The sequence below is a fragment of the Dromaius novaehollandiae genome, chromosome 12, assembly GCF_036370855.1.
Source record: "Dromaius novaehollandiae isolate bDroNov1 chromosome 12, bDroNov1.hap1, whole genome shotgun sequence".
In the NCBI taxonomy this organism is placed as follows: Eukaryota; Metazoa; Chordata; class Aves; order Casuariiformes; family Dromaiidae; genus Dromaius; species Dromaius novaehollandiae.
Window position 1 is genome coordinate 22,132,203 of NC_088109.1, and position 18,372 is coordinate 22,150,574.

At 41.5% G+C, this 18,372-nt stretch overlaps 2 protein-coding genes across 4 annotated transcripts in view; both read left to right on the forward strand.

The window, feature by feature from the left end:
- The window catches only part of GXYLT2 (glucoside xylosyltransferase 2), a 29,363-nt gene extending 21,776 nt beyond the window's left edge, over nt 1–7,587 (forward strand). For all 3 annotated transcript variants that reach the window (XM_026110768.2, XM_064519209.1, XM_064519210.1), the window contains 2 exons: nt 1,476–1,648; nt 3,115–7,587. In XM_026110768.2, coding sequence (XP_025966553.1) covers nt 1,476–1,648; nt 3,115–3,297 — 356 coding nt within the window. In that variant the 3' untranslated portion in view covers nt 3,298–7,587. The remainder of the gene's footprint in view (nt 1–1,475; nt 1,649–3,114) is intronic.
- A 10,355-nt stretch (nt 7,588–17,942) lies between these two features.
- Nucleotides 17,943–18,372, forward strand: part of PPP4R2 (protein phosphatase 4 regulatory subunit 2) — a 31,561-nt gene continuing 31,131 nt past the window's right edge. The window contains exon 1 of the mRNA XM_064519211.1: nt 17,943–18,123. Coding sequence (XP_064375281.1) covers nt 18,090–18,123 — 34 coding nt within the window. The 5' untranslated portion in view covers nt 17,943–18,089. The remainder of the gene's footprint in view (nt 18,124–18,372) is intronic.

The window sequence follows — 18,372 nt, forward strand, 5'->3', positions numbered from 1 at the left end:
AACTCGACTTTCCTGAGGTTTTAAAATGCTGGATTGTTAAAAATGGCTTGGGAAGGAATCAGAAATGAAAAACTGAGTCATTTAGTTAAGTCCACTGCAGATGGCTTTTTGTAGATACAATGTATTGGCTGAAAATACACAGAACCTGGGGCCTGAAAAGATCAACCTTTTCCCATGTCCCGAGGCAGTTCTGATGTTTAACAGATTTGAAGGCTTGCAGAGCAACTAGAAGCCGAGTCCAACTGTGACAGCAGTGAATCTCTAAGAGCATCTGGTGAGGAGAAGCTTATGAATACTCAAGTGATATGTACAAAAGCTGATAAGTACCTGGTGACATCCTTGCACACATCTGCTGGGGCTCATTGGAAAGATTCTTGGTAACTGTAAGAGGGTTGGGGTCAGGGCACTACAGCTCTTCTTGTCCTTTCAGCAATGCTGGGGAGCAATTCTGAATGTGTGATAGGTCAAACTGAATGGAAACCACTTAAAAACTACCCTTTCTTGAGCAGCCTCCTGATAGGCTTTACGGGAAGAAATGTCTCATAAACATTTTCTTCTACTTCCTCAAGAACCGCACAGGGCCAGCCACAGCCTTCCTGAGTACGATGAGTGGGAGATAAAGAAAGGCCAAGTGATGAATTCAGTCTTCAATGCTTCTGACATGACCTGTCAGCATAGTGCAATGATTCATTGTACTCCATTTCCATAGCGAAAAGGTCACAGGGGTTGGCATGATTTATTGTTGGAAATACTGTGAATGCGTGGAGAAAGCTTTAAAAAAAACAACAAAAATCAATAGGGGGAATGAAGTTACAAGCCCTGTTGAAAAATTAGAGAAATTAGACTGATCTTTAAAATAACCTGGACTTACAAAATTAACGGATGACAAGTCTTAGAAGGCCTATGAATAAAATGCACTACTTTGTATGGTCTGCTGTATCTCAGCATAGCAAATTGTCATAACCTCAATGAAAGCTGCAGCAGCAAACACCGGATGTACTTTGCAAGCTTTCCCATGCTGTCTCCAGAAGGATTCAGGATTTTACATAACCCCCACTGCTGTATGTGCTTCCCTAATCATTTCTGTAACTTCAAAAACTCCTACCAGAGGATGCCATATAGTACTACATAATGCATAGTCTCTGGGTTTGATTCTGTCACTTTTAACTTTGTAAAATGCACTCTTGGTTTGTATTTCCAGCCAGCCTTTCTGTTACCGTGTTTTTCTGTTAGTTCTAGTGTAACAGTGCTGAGACATGTATAGTCATCCCTGAAAAAATGAAGCTTCTGTATCTAGCTGCTGCTTTGGATCTTTGTGAAGCAAATAACTTTAAATGTTTTTGATTGTCAGTCCCAGCTTTTCCACAGAAACATGGCTTAACTTGTTATAACTCTTGTTCAACACATCTTTCTTTTTTCTCTCCCTCCCTGTCCCCTCCCCACCCCCAACCATCTCTCCTGACTGACACTGCCAGAGTGTCTCTATGTGTTTCCCTGTCAGTGGAACTACCGGCCTGATCACTGTATGTATGGGAGTAACTGTAAAGGTGCAGAAGAAGAAGGTGTCTCTATTCTGCATGGAAATAGAGGTGTCTACCACGATGACAAACAGCCTACATTCAAGGCGCTCTATGAAGTGATACGTGATGTAAGTCTGTTTTGATAGAGACAGTCCTTCTATTTCAATATAGATTATAGCTTTAACCAGATCACTTGAACTGCTATTCCAGCAGATTGGACTGAGGATAGTCATACTTTATGTATACCTGTCAGTCACAAAATAACAAGGTTGCTTTGGCCTCTTCTATTTTATTGTGTGTGTGCACTTGAGAGAGATGGTTTAAACAGTCCTCCTCCTTATTACAGTAAAACTCTAACCCAAGAGGCTGATAAGCTGCTTTTCTGTAGTACTGTGGGTGGAAGGAAGTGTTTGGTTGGAGATCTTCCTGCTGGCACTGCAGGTCTGATCCGTAAGTGCCCAGGGAAACCTTGGACTCCCTGAGCACCTAGAGCCTCTGGGCACTTGGAAGGCGGAAGAGGTTGTTCAGTAGCTTGCTTACAGGTGCAGATCCATATTTCCACTTTGATTAGAAAGAGTTAAGTTGTGGACTGTGTTTTCTACAGCACGGTGCGTACTTCGGGGTTACTTCACTTTCGTATTTGAAAGGTTGGTTTATATTCTCTTCCTGGTCCATACTCAAAATAACAGACTGGCTGTCACCAGCTGACGTAGCTGCACATAATCTGCAGGTGTGTGAATACATGATTTGTCCTGAAGTTTCCTAATTCTTTTTCCTGTGCTGATTTAAGCTGAAGAGCGTTGCAATAGCTATCCATTGCTGGCCACAAGGAGAGGTGTTTTTATATATTGCTGTGTAGGAGAGTATTGAGTTGACTTAGCTATGTCTACATCAGTAAGTAGTGCAGCACAACAGGAGCAGATTTGTGGAGCAAAACAGTTGTTGCTGAGGACCTGACATCCACAGTCTCAGTGTTCAGGAGTTTTACTTCAAGCTAGCTTTGGACTGGTCCTGAGGACTTGGAAGCCTGTTAGCAGATGTAATGTGTTAACATGTGCTCCTACAGGATATTTTCACCTTTAGTTTTATCCAAAAGGACCTCAGTTCCTGCTTTCTGAGGTAGCATCCGCTCACCATACTTTGGATTGCGTTGCAGAGCAATCAGGAGATTCGCTTCAAAAGTGAACTCCTGATCTAAACAAAAACAGTATTGTCCATGCATCCTGAGGTTACCCCGTTGAACGGGAGCACCTTCAAGTAACTGCTTCACTTATATGTATACAACCTTACCCTGCAAAATGTCTGTTTCATTGCAGTATCCCTACATTAGTAAACCTACTTTAAATATAAAGTCTAGAAATACAATTTCTGTGAAGCTGACTATTTCAGGTAATAAGCCTAGACAAACTTTTCTGAAAGCAAGCACTCTCAAGCGCACCAATGTCCAAATGTTTGAAGTTGATAGGCTTTGGTGACATTTTTGAAAGGTGAGGAACAAGTTATTGCCTACCTGTATAAAGCTTTATCTTATAGCAACTTTTAAATGCCATTTCACAACTACTGAAAATAATAATTCTTTTTTTCTTTTCTTTAGTTTCCATTTGAAGACAATCTCTTTCAGTCTTTGTACTACCCTCTTCAGTCTAAGTTTCTGGATACAGTGCACACTTTATGTGGGAGAATTCCACAAGTATTTTTGAAGCAAATTGAGAAAACTATGAAGAAGGTGTATGAAAACCGTGTCATTGTCTACTTGGGAGCCAACCACAGATACTAAAAGTAGCTATATTTTTATGCAGAGTTTTTCATTCTTACACCCAGATATCATGAGACACATAAATGAAGAGTATGACCTCTTCTACTTAAACTTGGAAATAAAGTGTTTTCCTTATATAACTTCCTAATAAGCTTTGAAATTACAAAATGGAAGAAATGCTAAAAGTCCACATAAACTTTCCTTTTTTAGACTTTTTGTTCACTTCCTACATTTCTCTCAGTTGTAACAGGGAGAGCTGATGACTCTCAGTTTTCTTTGATGAACTTAGTTTGGTTATTTGTCTACAAACAGCTGTATTCGCTGTAACTTTTTTTTTTTAAGTTGTGCGAAACTGCGTACTGATCTTAGGCTTAACAAAGAAGTGACAGTTTGAGCTATTTAATACCTAGGTAATATAACTCTTAGTGATTCTTGGGTGTCAGGAGAATGCCGAGTTACAAAAAAGATCACTTTTATGATAGGATGAGTTAAAATTTACTATGCTAAAAGGAAAATATTTGCTTAAAATTGCACTTCTCTCTGAAGATTTAGTACCTGCCATTCTTCACAGGTAGCACCGAAGATTTCTTGCTTAAAAAAATTAGGGGAATGGAAGTGTCTATTTACTTTGCATTTTACAGCACTTTTTATTTAGTGATTGTCATTTTTCCTCTCTGCCATTCAGTTGTTTTGTGAGGGCTTCTCCTAAAGGAATTAGGAGGAAAACCATTAAAGCATAAGTAGGAAAGCAGTATACAGGAATTGGGAAGGGGATGTAGTGGAGGGGGTGGCACCTACAAAGTTAATTTACTGCAGAAAGAGAATCCCCTCTTGCATGGAATACAGCTATGGTGTTCACCCTCACCCTTCTTCAGTCTTAAGAACATATCCCCTAACTTACTATTAGTAATTGCGTTAGATACAGTGCAAGAATATTGTGAATGAAGAGTACAAAAGCAGATACTATTGACCTGTTTTACTCTTTAATTAATCCTCTTTAGTTGCTATTTACTGCACAGTAATAATTGTATGCCACTGAGAACTTTTCTTCCGTCCCTTTGTTGGGTGACTGGGAATGCTGTCTGTGACCACTTCTTCTATTTTGCCAAAACCCCCTTGTTCTGTGGCATAAAAATGTATCTCTTCCTGCCGCTTTCATTCCCTGAAGCAGAGTTTTATGCTAGGATTATAGTGAATAGCCTCAGAGTGAAAGGACATACAAGATGGCTTTGACATTTATTTAAAATACTTAGTTTAGATTTCAAAAGCATGGTCATCATCTTACGATATGTGCATACTTAGGTATGCTTGTTAAAACTTGCAATAGCTAAAAGGTGCTAAGGAGAGGTTATTGGGGAATTGGAAGTAATGGCACTCCTAAGGAGCAGTGATACAAAAGCAAACTCACAGAAGGTGTTTTCTAAGTGTAAGCCCTGAGGGATACATGTAGCTGAGTGCTTATAGAAATCAACTGAGAAAATAACCTTACCTTTCAAGTAGCTGAGTGCTTATAGAAATCAGCTGAGAAAATAACCTTACTTTTCAAGTTCACTCAGGAAAAAAAAAAAAAAAAAAAAAACATTACTTGGAACGACTTTGCTTATTAGATATAAAAATGAGTAGGGGAGGGGTGAGGAAGACAAGATACATGAAGCCTTTCTCTAATGAAAGGAAAATGGCTACAGATATCCTGTATAGGTATATATCCTATACAGGTAACGTATGTGGTTAGAGATAAATAATCGATATGCATGGATGATGAAAAGGATGTTTCCTTAGTTGAAAGAGTGGAATTGCTGAAGAAATGCAGTTTTGGGGATGGCTCCCCTTACCAGTCATGACGTATGCACAAATCTCATAAGAAAACAATCTCTAGCAGCAACTCCTCTTAGCTCGCACGTACCTCTCTCCTAGTGTGGCAGCTGCCTGCCTGTCTCTTCACCCTGCCGGAGCTCATATTGCCATCAGACCAACAGCAGGAGGGAAAATACAAGCTTTGCCAGCATCTCAGGCTGCCAATAGACAGGCCGTATAGAGGGTTAAACGCTGACAGAAGCTTTTCCCAAATACACGGAGTGTGAAAACGTGTGTGACATATGCACGAGCACACTGCACAAGGGCCTCAGCACAGCAAGCCGCCCTGCTGGGAACCGGCTGAGGGGTGTAGCTGCCCCGGCAAGAGCTGTGAATGAGGGGCCTGCGGGCTTGGTCCTGGCCCTAGCGCTTTCACTGTGCGCCTGTGCTAGACCTCACAGGCACGACAGACACACGGCAATATCTGGTGTGTGTTTCTGTGGGCTGCAAAGCCTGGTCAGCAATTTGTGCGTGTTTCTGGCTCAGCCCCATTATCGTATGGTCTTTGCCCTGTCAGTGCAAATAGACGCACAGAGGACAGGAACAGCTCTGCAGTGGTTTGGATTGAAAGCCCAGAAGAGCTTCCTAACGGGAACCAGGAACCAGAAACGCATTTCAACTTCAGTGTAGATGTCACCATCTCTCACAGTTTTGATTGAAGCTTTAGTGGTCACTTAAAAAGAACAGTACATTCCTAGCTACAGAGAAAAGTTGGAAAACATAACCCAAATGAACGTGAAAGACTTCAAAGCCAGAAGGCAATAAAAGGAAAATTCAGCATGCTGTTTCAAAAAGTGCAAGATAATGTAAGCCTAATATGACAGGTAAACCTTTTAGGCTGGCAATACCGAGGAGTTGTGAAAATTTGAGGTTGCTTTTTTCGTTTTTTTAATATCAGGATAAAGCCAGTCACAGGTCAAGTGAGGACAGATGAGGCACACGCTGGGCACTTCAAGTGCCTCATCTCTTTGGTATCTACAGGCCACAGAAAGTTGCAGGCAAAAGTCTTGTTACCCAGATGGTTGTGACTCTAGTGCTAAGTCTCTGAAGTTGAGTGGGCTGTGGTTGCCCTGAAACTATGGGCATGTTATAATGAAGGAGTGGAATTCATTACAAAACAAAGGCAGTATTACATATAAAATTATTAGAGGTTAAAACAATGCTTTTTATGTTTACAGGAGGTGCTATATTATTTTTAGAACTGTATTATGTTCTTAACAGCTATTAAAATATATGAAATATATGCTTTAACATGAAGACTTCTGTTAATGTAATATCAAATTGCAGGAATAATGGGGGGAGGGTCCCCCATACTGTGCTTTTTCTGAGAAAAAAGCTGTAATTTGATGTCTCCAAAGTATTTTTAAATAATTATATAATTTTGATTTTTCCATTCATTAGAATTAATTTATATTTTATCACAGCTTCCAATATCATGTTATATTTCAGTTTTAACAATAGTTGATTCTAATATTAATCTTCTTTAGAAAACAGCTGTATTTCATACTCGTGGCTAATTCTTTGTTAATTAGCCTTCATTTATTTTATTAATGGGATATGTAAATACTTATATAGACTTTATATCCTTTTTTTTAACCCTTCCTCTTATGTATTTTAGTTATTTCCAATGGCATAACATAACCAAAACACCTTTGTTAATGTAACACATTGAGCAATGTCATCATAACATAGGGGAGAGCACCAAATAGTTTTCTGTAAATGAATATAAACTGTGGCACCCTAAATGTGTTGATAACAGAGGAAAAGAATCACCTTTCATGTTGAGAAAGAAGTAGTAGAGTATAGCCCAAAGAACTGTGCCCTGGTTATTTGAACGTAAGTCCTAACCCAGCAGATGCTTGATACTCTGAATTTTACCTGTGTAGTCAGTAGGCATATATGCAATGCATAAAGTTAAGCATGTACCCAGGTCCTTGCTGTATCAGCGTCAAATATTCAGGTTTTAAATTTGCTATATTATACTTGAATTTGCTGAAGATGGATAAATAGGGGCCTTGTATTAAGAGCTGCTGAGCACCTCCTTTTAGCCCAAAGCCATTTAAGAGAGCATCAGGCTACAGATGCACGTTGTAGAACAAAGAACTGCCAGGATGGGAAGCATTTGGTTGCATCGTTTGTATAATATGAGACCTTTTTTAGGCTATTTAGCCACATATTATGAAGTGGGCTTAGATAGCTTTGCTATCATTTCTCTTTTTTTACAGATAGAAACTGGAAACTGTTGTGTGGATGTGTTCATGCATGCGTGTGTGTGTGTGTACACCTACACAATAAAAGTGTACGTGTAAGAATTATGTACCATTTCTGTATCATTTAATTGCTTGTATATTTTTATTTGACAATTTGTTTATAGCTCCCAAGGAGGCACAGCAGTGCATTTTTATGTTGATTAAGATCCTTTGGCTTACCGTACAAATAAATGAAATTTTAAGCAAACTCTGTACTTTGATAGTTTTCTTTTAAATGTAAGAATTTTTTAAATTTGGTTTAGTACTAGTGATGATAACATTTAAGTGTAACATTTTCCTCCGTGTCCTTTTTGAAGAGTTAGTTACTTTATATACAATTGACACCGGAATTCGATTAAGTTTGCTTTTAAATTAGCTTCCAGTGAGGTTGTTACATTCTTTGTTATGTTGTGGGCTTTTTTTTTTTTTCCTCCTGTTCAAGGTAAAAGACGTGCAAGGATATGGCCTGGAGGAAGTGTTATCTTCTGTCAGCCTCACGCTGCATTTACAAAGAGTATCTTCACTGCACAATGCAATACAGCGTAGTGATCCACAAGCAAGGTCAGGTACTTAGTGACACTGATGTGGCTTTTGGTGAAGTAAGGTAGAGAGAGATAGAGTTGTCACAAAACTGGTTGAAACATGTCTGTATTGTGCTACGTGGAGTATGTCTGCACTGAGCAGAGAAAAATGGGCTTACTATGTCTCTTTTACCATTTTACTCTTACCATAGTGAGAGCGTATCAAACTGGGTATGTTACTGAAAGAGCAAATACATACATTTAACTTCCTTCAAAGTGCTAATGGGCCATGCTCCAATTCTGGCTGTGTTATGGCGGCATGGCTGAAAACAAAATTGGTCTCAAAGGAAACTAAAGTTTTTCCTTTCACCCGTGCCCTGTACTATTTCTCCATCATCTAATGCAGTACTTTGAGGATTTGGTCATTAAGCGTTATTTCCCTTCCCTTCCTTCCTTCTCTAGTTTCAGTTTGTCTTTCTGACAGTCCCGTGTGGTCAGCGCAGCAATGGCGCTGGCTTTCCTGTCACGCCTCTCTGCGTGACAAGTCTGGGAGCTGGCTGTTCAACCAAACCAGTTGTCTGCCTGGTGATGAAATTGTTTTCTCACTTGCTCAGCTGTATGGTATGTTGGACTCAGTCACACTCTTTGAAGTCAGGAATAAAACTCCCATTGATATTCGTGAGAAAAGGCAAGGCCAGCTGTAAAACAATAGTACTCTGTACAGTGTTTCTTCATCTCTGGCCAGAAAGGTGTGTAATTGTGTGGTGTTTGGTTATGTGCTCCATAACCAAACTGGTCAGCAATGTTCTGATCCAAGATTTTTTCACTAGGAAACACACCTTCAGTCAGAATTTAAATTGATTTTTCCATCATAGGCCAAAATAATATGGGCACAATAGCAAACAGCATTCATCTGTCACTGGTGATTCAGAGCAAGGGACCCAAACCTTGACTTCCCACAGGTCCTCGCTGCCATACTGCTGAATTCCTTACCTCAGTCTAAATCTCTTTTGCTGGAGCTGCCCTATTTCAAACAAATAAGCTCTCAGGGAAGCAAGGCCATGGAGCTCGGCGTTCCAGAGCTGAGGAACCTGGGAGCTGGAACAGTCTCCTCCCCAGGCCCACTGCTATGGACGCATCAATGACCATGACTGGCTCGAGGAGGCATCCGCATTGGGTTCACGTGAAGCACCGAGTACAAATGGAACTCAAGCGTCGTGTTCATCCCTGTAAGTATGACCCTAGCAGAGATAATTTCTCTGTATGTTCTGTGACGTTTGGAATTGGGAATAAAGCACCACTCAGCAAAAAATATGCGAGACTTTTAACTCAAATACCTTTTGACACTTTATCAACTTTAGCATCAACTAATGACCATTTAATTTCAAATCACTTCTTTGGCACTGCTTCAAGAAGGGAACCTCACCTAAATAACAGCTACCTAAAACCATTAAGGAGCCCACTTTCAGAGAATGCATCACTCCTTTCTATCAGGTATAGTCAAATATTATGCTGGTAAATAGCTGCTAGGTACCCACCCAAAGATGGGATGGCACAGGGGTGGCACAGGTACATGGATGACACCTGCAGATGCTGAAAACATTCCAAGATTGTGCTCCCGAGGCAAATGTATACCGATAGTGGGATCCATAGTGACTGCAGCATCCCAAAGAACCACAGTTACTGTGAGATAAAGAACTGCTGCTTCTGCTTCAAAAGAAATGGCAGTGTTTGGACATTTTGCTTTCATTCTGGATCAGAATAAAAAACAAAGTGTCAACACTTCCTTTGAAATTAAAATTGAGACAAACCAACAAAATGAGAATCCACGTTTAAGATTAACAAAACATTTTGTTAATATTTTCTTTTGAGGTAAAATATTTTGTTTTGACATTCTGATTTCCATAAATATACTATAATTGCTAAGTTGTTTTGTACAAACTACACTTCAGTGTATTTCAAAAATGTGTAACTATCTCAGAACTAAAATATTTTGGCCTTACTGAAATAATTACACTGAAATGACTTGGGCCATATTTATTTATTTATAAGTTTCATCAGTTGACCTGTCCCTGCAGAAATGTAACTTTACATAAAAAAGACACTGACACCGTGTTCATATACACTTTGGACGCAAGCTAGTTGCATGCTGTAGTGGTGTATCTGTGCAAAGCGGGTGCCTGGTCAGGGTGCGCAGCGTAAAGACGGACCTCCTCCTGCTCCGCTCCGCTCCGCTCCCCTAAAGGGCAGGTTGTTTTGCATGCTGGCTTCCTCGCACTGTAGGCTCCAGGTGAAAAACAAGTCTGCTTTTAATCTGGATGATCTTTTAGTTTGTACGATAGTCTAAAAAAGCTTTCTTTCCTGGGGATATACTGTGAGGAAGGTTTGGAAAAGTTAGCTGTGGGAAATACCGCACTGCCACTGACTTGCCATAGGCTCTCAGAGTAATATGAGAAAATATGTGGAGACTCAATGTGAGTTAATTTAGGGGTTAGTAGCTAACTAAGGGAAACCCTAGAATGTTATCAAATCTAATAGTCTTCCTCTTTTTTTTTTTTTTTTTTTTTTGAAGTATTCTTTCAAAAAAACCTCAGCACACACACAAATACAATTTCTGTGCTTTGAGCCTTTCCTACACTTCAGCTATTCTGATCTTTGGACACTCAAGTCTTCCAGAGCTACTGAAAGCCCGTTACACATTTTTAATCCCTTTCTCAAAGACGGTCACAATTTGTCTTGAAGTGGCTGTGTATGGCAACGTGCTTTAAAAACCAACCAAACAAACAAATTTCTCGTCTCTGACATTAAAACGTTTTGTGCCTTTGAACCATTCATTTTATTGTACCATGCTTAAGCTTCTGAAGCTATAACACCCCCCCAAAACCACAAAACCTCAAACCTTCTAACCTCCTTTTGTAAATCCTTTGATGTATATTCATATCAAATGTATAAAAAGTAGGAACTTTACTTTCTGAAGATCAAAGTGATTCTTGAAACATAGGATTGTTCTCATTTTTCCTATTGATCACCATTCTGATTCCGCTCTGTCTAGCTTGCCTGGTATCGTATTGGCTGGCTACCGATTTTTTCAATGCATGCTAATCAATTCTAGTTAAAACTGAGTTGAAATATCATACAAATTGCTGTCATACACCAATGAAATTACCTTAAGTCAGGTTAGGTCAAAGATCTCTAGGTATCTAATCTGAGCTTCACTACTGAAAGCAAAAGTAGCTGCTAGGCATTGCACCTTACATCACTTTAATCGGCCTACTGATCGAGCTGTGGTCAAACCGGGTGAGATCTGCAGCAACTCCGTGGAAACTTTTGAGAGCCTCATAGTCCTAAAGCTCAAGAATCAGGTTTTGTTCTTGGTTACAGAGCTAAAGGCCTTCCAGGGCCGTGGGATGAGCTCGCCGTCGGAGACGCCGCTGCCGCTGGAAGGATGCAGCAGAACTAATCTCTACTGTCTTACGTGATCTCACACCAGAGAAACACACATCAAGCACTGATTTGCTAAGTGATTGATTTGTTCATATGCATCGCTGCTGAAGCAAGATACACAAGTAACATCTAAATTACACAGCATAATCACACACTTCTACATTTGCACATTCCTGAAACACCAGCAGAAATTAGAACAATCTAGAAAAAAGTGATGGCAAATGTATCAGGCAGAACTGGATTAATAGTATAGGCTATTGCAGCTGGTCCTGCTTTATTGGAAAATTCTCCAAAAATATGTTTAAAAATTTAATTAAAAATGCTTTGCAGAACTATGAAAGAAATCCAAATTATAAATCTAAAGTAAGCTTTATGTAAGTTTAGTGCAAGAAGCTAGGTGAATCCTTGATCAGAAATGAATTTTCACATATGTAAAAGTCAACAGTATGTGATGTATGGTGGGAGGAGAATGAGAGTTCTTTGGCATACTGTAACTAAAAATCTCTGGTGGAAAAAAACCCAAATCTGCATTGGAAAACAAATTCTCATTGTTCTTTTGTTATATGTTTGAAAATACCATATCTCTTTTCTTAATATGCTGTTTTCACTGTTGAGTCTCAGTAAGTAATCTAAAAGCAGTATTGGGAACTTAGTGTGATTACATTTTGTGTGTCTTTATTACAAGGTATGTCAAATACCTTACAAAGAAGAGTAATTATCATTTCTCTTTCATTAAAGAAGAGACTCAGATACGGATTGCCTAACTCCTTTGCCTGGGATCACTCAACAAATCAATGGTGAAACTACCTACAATCTTTTTGTATTCTAGGGTTGTATTTAAATGCTTGTCCTTTGAAAAGAGAAGGAAAAGATGGATTGCTATGAATTGAAATATTTCTCAGTTAGTTGAGGGAACATCAGGTTCGAAACATGAAAAGCTCTCCTAACCTGAGCTTTATCCCAAAATGTATTTCAAATAACCTTTGCTACCACACAAATATACAAGTCATTCATGCACTTTCTTTGCTTTATTTCCAGAGAAATAATTGTGGGTTTTATCTTGTTTCTGCCCCAGAGATGGTTCTAGTTTTCTCAGAAACAGGTAGATGCTATTTGTATATCTTTTAAACATCTTTTAAACATTTTTCCCAAAACACACACACACACACACAAAAAGTGTTTTCATTTAATCCACCTGGTTGAATTTGCAGGACTTCTTGATGCCACAGCTCAAATTGGGTTGCTTTTTTTTTTGGCAAAAGATCATTTAAATAAAAATGTTTTTTTCCCATAGAAAACAATAAGCTTTTGCAAATATGTTCTTTGAAAAGGTGGTCTTTTTTCCTGTAGTGGGGGAGGAAAGAGCACTGAAAAATAGAAAGCATTTTCTCTTACCTCTGTCTCCTCCTGTGGTAGGAGGGAAAGAGGATAAAAGAAAGGGAATGTGGCTTCATTATTTTCTGTGATTTGCAGAGTACCATTTTAAAAAATGAAGGTTGCTGTCTCTTCGAATTACTTTTTTAGGGCAAAGGGACAGCTATGCTAGCTGTGATTTATGTACACATTCTGTATCAATGTACTGTATAAAAATTATTTTTTCAGTATTGATCTTAGACACTTTCCTAAGCAACCTAACTTAAGTTGAAAAACTCACTCAGGCCAAAATAAATCTGTCTACATGGATCTTGGGTTCTTCCCAGTGTAATGATATCGGATTATGCCAAAAAGCTTTCCTAAGCTTTCAGCTGTAATCCTGTAAGTGTTTAATGGTTGTCCACATGGGCAAATTATTGCACAGATGTAGTTATTCCACTCTAACTCTGCATATGCTCTGGAGCAAGGCAGCTTCCTCTCTGTTTCCAAATAAAAGTAATTTGGATTTATTTCTTTCAATTCCTGTGCATAAGATTGATTTACAAAAGGAATAGGTTGCTGTTTTATTCAGAGGTCAGCCTTGCTCTGGGTAGCTTTTTCATATACAAATACGTTATGTTCCATAACAGCTTGCAGCATAATGTCCCCTACTGATTTTATAACACGTGAAATATAAACAATCAATTCAGTATTTAGCACAGGCTCAAAGGCTTAAAAGAACAAAAAAGCGGATGTTATAAACAAAGAAAAAAAGAGACAACTTCTAGTGTGTCCATGTATGCAAGGATTCGAAGGCACATTGAACTGTAAAACCCAAACTTCTCCATAAACTAGATTCAGGTTTTTCCAGATCTGAATTAGCACTGTTTTCCACAATCTGCTAGTATCTCCAGAACATACTGTCGCCTGTCTTTGTTCATGATTCTGAAGAGGACCCAATCTTGTAAAATGTCTGCATTTTGTCATGTTAATTAAAACTTTCTTCCAGTGCTAAGATATTTGTAACCAGCACATAACATTTTGTCTGCCTTCCAAAAACCTTGGCTTTGTCTGGCTAACAATAAGCAAGCAGGGATGGTCCCACAAAGGGCAGGGAGCCAATTAAGCCTGCAGAATGGAGCTGGGGATTAAAATGGCAGGCTGAACACTATTGTTCAGTTTTCCTTGTGCACCACTTACAGACCTGTGTAAAATATAAAATGCTGTCATTTTTACTTGGTAAAAATAGAATTAGATTTAGGATAGATTTGCCATCTATTCTGACCCAACGGAAGGAATGAGACAAGCTGCTAAACAGTGAAAAGTCTGTGTTAGTATATGGTTTACTTCTTGTGAATTCTATCACATTTTGAAATAAAGCTCTTCCTTCAATGCCATTCCCAGCATATGACAGTAGTAATTTATTTAATATACTACAAATGTGATAAGTGCCACACTTCAAAAGATATAAGTCCACTTTTCTCAAACCAGGAAATAAAAAGATGGGAATGAAATCTGAGATGGTCTTCCCCTACCAGGTAAATCCTGCAGAAATTGTGATATCGACTTGTACCTTGCTTCTAGAGTCAAGATCTGAGAATGGTGGCCCCCAATTGCACTACCTATCCTCAGAGCAGCATCTATGTTACAGAGCAGTGCCAATTACATTTATAACTTGCAAATAACAAAGGTACAAAAAGTAACAGGGCCCCAAGCATAGCTACCACATAATACAGCTTTAGACTCAGACCTCACTTGCTACTTTCTGAGTGCAAAGAAGTGACTCTAGAGTACTTAATTAAAAGGTTATATGAGTGTTTTGTTCCATTACAAACTGTTGAATTAGTTTTATATTTCAGTACAGAATGTAGTACAGGAATTAAAAAAAAACATTCTTTTTTTAATGCAGCTAGCTTTTTTTACTGAAGAAATGCTATGTTGTCCTAGTTTTCAATATTAATTCTAGGTATCTTGGGAACAATTGTAATTTTTTTCTGTTTTAACAGAACAGGCTAGCAGTACAGCTTTTCAAATCGACGATAATTATGGTCTTTATTGTGTTCTTGGTGATACCTGCAAATGGAATGTGATGTTGTTTAGGAAGATTGAATTTGCTCTCATAGGGATTTCTAAGTGGGTTGTGTAACTGTACTAGACTTTAAAATGTATGTTTATGCCTCTCTGGGCTTGTTTTGGCTGTTGGGATTCTCTAACAGCAGTCATGCTGGGAAATGCAGTTCCTCAGGAAGAGCTGAAAATTGAGGGCATGTGACCACCTTTGAGAATTATTATAAAGAACAAGCTGTGCTGTGGATGAGAGCTGATGCTATCTGGGGGGAAATGTAGTCTGCTGGGGTACACAAGTTATTCAAGAGAAGCTGTGCCCTATGTTCCCCACTGTTCTGCTGAAGGTTACAAAGGTAAGCTAGTTTTTTGTTACTTTAACCAGACTTTTCTACCTCTTTCAAAATAATAAAGTGGATCCCAAGGAAAAGAACATAGGCTAACCTGTAATCTGAATTGTATTTTCCATTTCCTTTCCTTTTCTAGCTAGTGCATCTACTTACGGGCCTCAGCATCAGCTCCATAACTGCTGTTTGCTTTGCAACCTCTGTCAAGCCTTTTCTCAATGCAGCACATTTCTCGTTGAAGAGATTTTTTCACTTGTTCACCATGAAGAATACCCACTGATGTTTTGGGGGAGGATGTTGTTAATACTGTAGAGCGTAGATTGTTGTCCAAGCATAAAAGCAAACTAATTCTGTTTCAGTTGGTAGAGATTTCTAATCCTAGAAAGGTAAGCATATTATAGAGGGCATGAGATGGGAAAATAATGGTAGCAGAGCTGCAAGGGCAAGAGAGCTGCTAATAAAAATTGTTAAGTGTTCTTGGCTAACTTCCGAGGAAACAACTCAATGTTAATTTCTCTTAAGAATATATGCCTTAACTTTGCTGTTACTCATTCTTTCAGCACATTTCTATGATAAGGAAAGTGGTCAGAACAAAATGGTAGCTAAATTCATTAAGTTTTTATTAATTCCACCTCATGCGCTGATTTTTTTTTTTGCCCCTGTGGGTTGGAGCAAGTCTCATCATCTTTGTCTCTGTGGTCCTTTGCGTGCTTAATAGGGTTAGTGATGCTGGCTTGCGGCAAGGGAATACGTAACACAAGAGACATGTACAAGAAGGTGAAAGTGCCAAGTCCTAAGTATTGTTGTTGGGATTTTTCATGTCCGGTGGGGAATGCCATTTTCCTTTTAAAAAGCTGAGAATTGATCCATGGCACAAAATAGACAATGGCTTTGTAAAGCATTTAGAAGTAGCAACACTCGGAGTTAGACTTTAGAAAACTTTCAATACTCAGTCAGACAGAGCATCAAAATATTAAATCTGAGGTACCTGTATCTGCTCTAAAGTATTTTTGAAGTTAATGAAAGAGACGCTTTCCCTAAACTCCCTGTAATAACATAGCACAAGCTTCAGTCACCCTGAGCTCAGTTTCTTCCTCCCTTATTTTTTGTTTAACCTGATCTGCAACAATTTACTTTAATCTCATAGGTGGGATCCTATAACAAATTGTCTCAACAGTCTTAAGTGTCACTCTTGCTCTTTTATTAGGAGATGAGAGCAAACCATGGTGCGTGTTTGGCCCTGCCAAGTACCTTGAACAGCAGGGTCCGTCCCGTGTGGTTGGTTTGGTAAACTGCTGCTTCTCTTTTCCCTCCTCCTTTTGACCAGATATAGGGAGCGGGGACCACAGAAGTTCATTCACTCTCCGCTCCCACGAGCATTTCTGTGCCCTATTGCAGCCTTCACAAAGATTTCCTAGAAGGTCTGTTTACATTAAGGAGGGTTTACACAGAATAGTATGGAACAAGGGATTTGTACTGCTCCTTTGTAAATAAGAAACCTTAGATGTTCCTGTGAGCGTTGTATAGTCCTCCTGAGGTCAGAGATCCTAAGGATCTTGATCTAGAAGGTCTAGACCATAAAGGCCTTCATTCTAGAAGCCATATGAAAGCTGGGGTTTCTGTATGATGAAAATGTCAACACAGACCACTAATTCCACAGCCTGGATTGTTTCCTGCATGATAAAATCAACGTGAGGAACCAGAGGAAACGGCTTGCAGAAAGGATGTGCTTGCCATGGGTGCTGAGGTTGTCTTTTAGCCATTTATGGCAGTCCCCAAACCTGATCACTCAGCTACAGTGTTAGCAGCAGTTGCAAGAAATGGAGCTGTATCAGGGGTTTTCCATAAGTCGTTGAGCTGGCACTTGGGTCAGCAGAAAAGTCAGTACCGCTACAGGCACTACAATCTTTTTAGGGACCCCCCCGAGATGGTACAATAGATCTGAGACTCGCGGGGAGGCCGAGAGCTGCAGGGACGGGACCTGCTTCGCCATGCGTGGGGCAGGATGGTGACTGGCGTGCACGTGGTTGCCTGCACGCGCAGGCCTCCGACAGCGCCTGGGCCACTGTCCAGGTCTATATCAGGATTTTACCTAATAGTAAATTGCAGCAGATGCGCCAGCTCACATATGCCTAGAATAACAGTTGGCATCGATATCTGGCTACCTTATTTACAACCTCCTTTTTTTTTTTTTTTTTTTTTTTTTTTTTTGACTGTTTGCATTTCCTTCCAGGAACAACCACCACCAGCCCCTCAGCTCTGCTGAACTGTCCGTGGCAGACGAGTCCGTATGTCCGTGGCGGGCTAAAATCAGCCGAACGGGGGTCTCCCTCTCACCCCAACCCCAGCCGCCGCTTCAGCCTTGACTGTTGGGCTCCCCTCCTCGCTCATTCGGGGTCTCTTCCGGAAGGGAGCGACCGCCTGGACCTCACCGTCACGTTTTTAGGGATCTTTTCCAGAAAAAGGGACCGCCTGGACCTCACCGTCACGTTTTTAGGGATCCTTTCCGGAGGGGAACGACCGCCTGGACCTCACCCCCATCCTTCAGGCTTGGTGAGGAGAAGGGAGCGCCCGACGCGGCCAGACCCGGGGGTGCGGCCGCCTGACGTGAGGCGCCTCCCGTTTGGCGGGTGCGCGGCGCCCCTCGAGGCGAAGGGCGGGGCCGACACCCCCCGCCCCCGCCCCCGCAACGGCCGCAACGGCCGCCCCTCAGCTCCGCCCCGCCCCGCCCCGCCCCGCCCCGCCCGGCGCGCGCGGCGGCCCCGCCCCCCGCGCGCCACCGCCCCCCGGCGGAGGGAGGGCGGGAGGGGGAGGGCTGTCGGGGCCGCGCACGGGGACGGCCCGGGCGCCATGTTGGAGGGTTGCTGAGCCCGGGGTCTCTGTGTGTGCGCGGCGGCCGGAGCCCGTTTGCTGCGCGGGCTGGGGGGGGGCAGGAGGAGGGGAGCGGCGCGGAGCGGCGCGGGGGGACGCCCGGGCGGATCATGGACGTCGAGCGGCTGCAGGAGGCTCTGAAAGGTGGCGCCGGGGGGGGGGGGGGGAAGCGGCGTGTGTGTGTGTGGAGGGGGGGGCCGTGTCCCCGCGCGCTGAGGCGGGCGCGGGGTCTCCGGGGGCGCCGCGCTGCGGGACGGGGGAGGCCCGGTGGCGGCCGAGCCGCGGCCCCAGCGCCCCGGGACCCACGGCGGGTGGCGACCCCCGGCCCCGCCGCCCCGGCCGGGGGCTGCCCGGGCCGGCAGCCCCTCTGCCCCGCGGGGGCGGCCTGCCGCC